General features: G+C 45.7%; 1 protein-coding gene across 1 annotated transcript; it reads right to left on the bottom strand.

Moving 5' to 3' along the window:
* Window positions 1-465: 465 nt before the first annotated feature.
* Window positions 466-2,403, bottom strand: hoxc12b (homeobox C12b). Its single transcript, XM_012836254.1, has 2 exons — window positions 1,770-2,403; window positions 466-704 (listed from the first exon to the last, which is right to left on the bottom strand). Exons 1-2 carry the CDS (start codon window positions 2,401-2,403, stop codon window positions 466-468), a joined length of 873 nt encoding a protein of 290 aa, XP_012691708.1.
* Window positions 2,404-2,645: the final 242 nt, after the last annotated feature.

Below are 2,645 nucleotides of genomic sequence, written 5' to 3'. Positions count from 1 at the left end.
AGTGTTTAGCGGGTGGGCCAAACGTGTTTTTCCTTGTTTTCGGAAATGATGAACTATCGATTTGCATACATTCTCATTTTGGACAAATAGATTACAATAGAAGGGAAGAACGAAACAGCGAAAGTATAGAAACTCAGTTACATTTTGACACTGTCTGTATTATTTGGAATTACAGGTGCACTGTTCTCCATTTCAACAAAAACAATTAAAAAATTAAACCAATGAAAGCATCTGGGTCAACGTATTTGGTCGCTTGTCTGCTTAACAGATTCTTAGTTATAGTATATCTGAAGTTGCTTTTTCACAAACCTTACCAGAAAAGAAGAATCCCAGGCTCCTTTTAAAATCATGCAATTGAACAATTGACGAAAACTAAACAATATGTCCCCACTAGTCCCATTTCTCACTGTGTGGTGAATCCACATCACCGAATTCTCTCCCGCCTCATCTCTCAAATATTTCTCTCTAGAAGAAGGACAATGCCTGCTCTCGAAGCAACAGTCTTTTCTTCTTCATGCGGCGGTTTTGGAACCAAATCTTGACCTGTTGGTCGCTCAGATTCAGCCGGTCAGAAAGCTCCCTCCGCCGCTGGCGGGTGATGAATTCGTTGAGCATGAACTCGCCCTCGAGCTCAGCCAACTGTAGCTTGGAGTAGGGCTTCCGTTTCTTGCGGGTTCGCGTGTGCATGGGGTACCATGGAGCACCTGGAGAAAGGTGGGCACAGGGCAGTTAGTGGGCGAGGATGCATGAAGTGTCCGAGCTGTCAGAACTTAAAGAAGCAAATGGACACATATATAAACATCAATGCCCTTGTCATTTTGCACAAATTTCCTTACTTTGGCAAAGTATACTTAATAATTCGTGTTAGTAGAGAGCACAGCGCGAGTTAGTGCATAGAGAAGGTAGCTGTAATTATAGGGTAGCCTTGGAAAAAGGGTATGCTGAACAGGCCCTGGACATGTATCATGTGCTATAGGTGAACGTTTTATACTGGTGACATCCCTAAACCTAACACACATGGCAATCCCTAAACCTAACACACATGGCAATCACCAAATTGAACTGCGGGGAGAGTAAGGGTGATCGAGTGATCGTGGTGGATGATAAGTGAGTGGATGTTTTCCCTCGGTCCTGACACTGCGACAATTCATGCCATTTTGTCATAGTAGTGTAGTGGTCACAGGTGGATTCAGTACGGATCCTCACCCTGTCTACGCTCAGTATAGGTGGCTTGTATTTCAATGGCATTCAAACAATTTCACTCGGTGTGAACGGTGATATTACTTTTTTTTTGTTTTACGAGTGCGTAAATCCTCGTTAAAACGCTTTGCATAGCCTAACACAAAGGCCCAGGGTCCTGGTTTTCATAAAATAACACTTTTTGCGAGTGTAGCCTACTTCTGCTACTAACGGAATCATGTCTACTCGGAGCAGATATGAAGCGCTTCTGCAGTTGTGATTTAGACATATCCTTTTTTTACCACAAACAATATCCTCATTTTACTGCGCAGTAAGGGTTTACTGGTGTGTAAAGAACTGGGTGTAAACGAAAACGTGAAGTCTGTTTTTCCAATGCTTCCCCTAGTGGTGCTCATCTCAACGTGCAACTTCTGAGTCAGTCAATACTTGCAACCGTTATCTGCGTCCGATAAGCAAGAACAACAAATCAAGAAATAATGCTTCGATGACAAAACTGGGCTAACGCGCCAGTTATTGTTAACGTCCAATAAGAGCAATGCATTGTCGCATATAAACATACTCACACTCACCAGTGCCTGGAGTTGCGCTGCCTGCATGCGTGTGTGTGCCAGGGGACGTCAATGTGTGTGCGATGCCTGATGGTGTTTTGCCCCCTTCGTTGAGCAGCGACGACCCAGAGTCGGACTCTAGCGACTGGCAGGATGGAGGATCTTGGGTCAGCTGCTCACCAGTGGTTCCGTAGTCGTATTTGGAGAAGTTTCCGCCGTTGCCCATTGCGTTTGCGTTGTGGTTGTGTAGTCCTTGCTCTCCCACTATGGAGACGGACGGGTCCCCCCGTGCCCTGTCCTCACGTTTGAGGTTTACACTCTCTACACAGTTTTCTCGGTTTACCCCGCCGCCTCCTCCACCGCTGTTGCTGTAGAAACATTTGCCTTGGTCTTGTCGCGTTATTTCGCATGCTCGGTTAAAACTGGGGTTAAGGGACACGGGGCTGCTGAAATAAGACTGAGGGTATCCGTTGCATGGCTCCGATGGGGTCCACGGCAAGGAGCACACATTGTCCCTCCTAGGGTAGGGAAGAGAGGGTAGACCCGCCAGTTGTCCCCCGGATGCTCGGAAATTGGGAAGGTAAAATGTGTCTCCGGTGTGGATGTTTACCAAAGGTCCCACAAAACCGGGATTAAGAAGATTATGCTCGCCCATTTCGGCGGGCCCGACCAAGAGCTTCTAGTTTATAGCAATCTGACATTTAACATAGTTAAACCGTACGCTGCGCCTGATTGGCTCTGCATAGATCACGTGGCAACAGCCAACTTGCGTTACAGAGGGTGCCACCCACCAGGTCCAAGTCTGACAAAACAAAACATTAACTTCTGTATTACGGTTTTTATAAGCTTTTTAAAAATACTATAAACATTTTATGCAAAAATAGAAAACGTTTTCTC

This window comes from Clupea harengus, chromosome 5 (genome assembly GCF_900700415.2).
Source record: "Clupea harengus chromosome 5, Ch_v2.0.2, whole genome shotgun sequence".
NCBI lineage: Eukaryota > Metazoa > Chordata > Actinopteri > Clupeiformes > Clupeidae > Clupea > Clupea harengus.
The sequence above is the reverse complement of the archived record's forward strand: the minus strand, read 5'-3'. Positions and strand labels throughout refer to the sequence as shown.

Excerpts from the sequence above, each read along its gene's own strand:
- hoxc12b (XM_012836254.1), bottom strand. The coding sequence starts at position 2,403 with ATGGGCGAGCATAATCTTCTTAATCCCGGTTTTGTGGGACCTTTGGTA. Across the intron at positions 705-1,769 it reads CAGCGCAACTCCAGGCACTG|GTGCTCCATGGTACCCCATG; the intron begins GTGAGTGTGAGT and ends ACCTTTCTCCAG.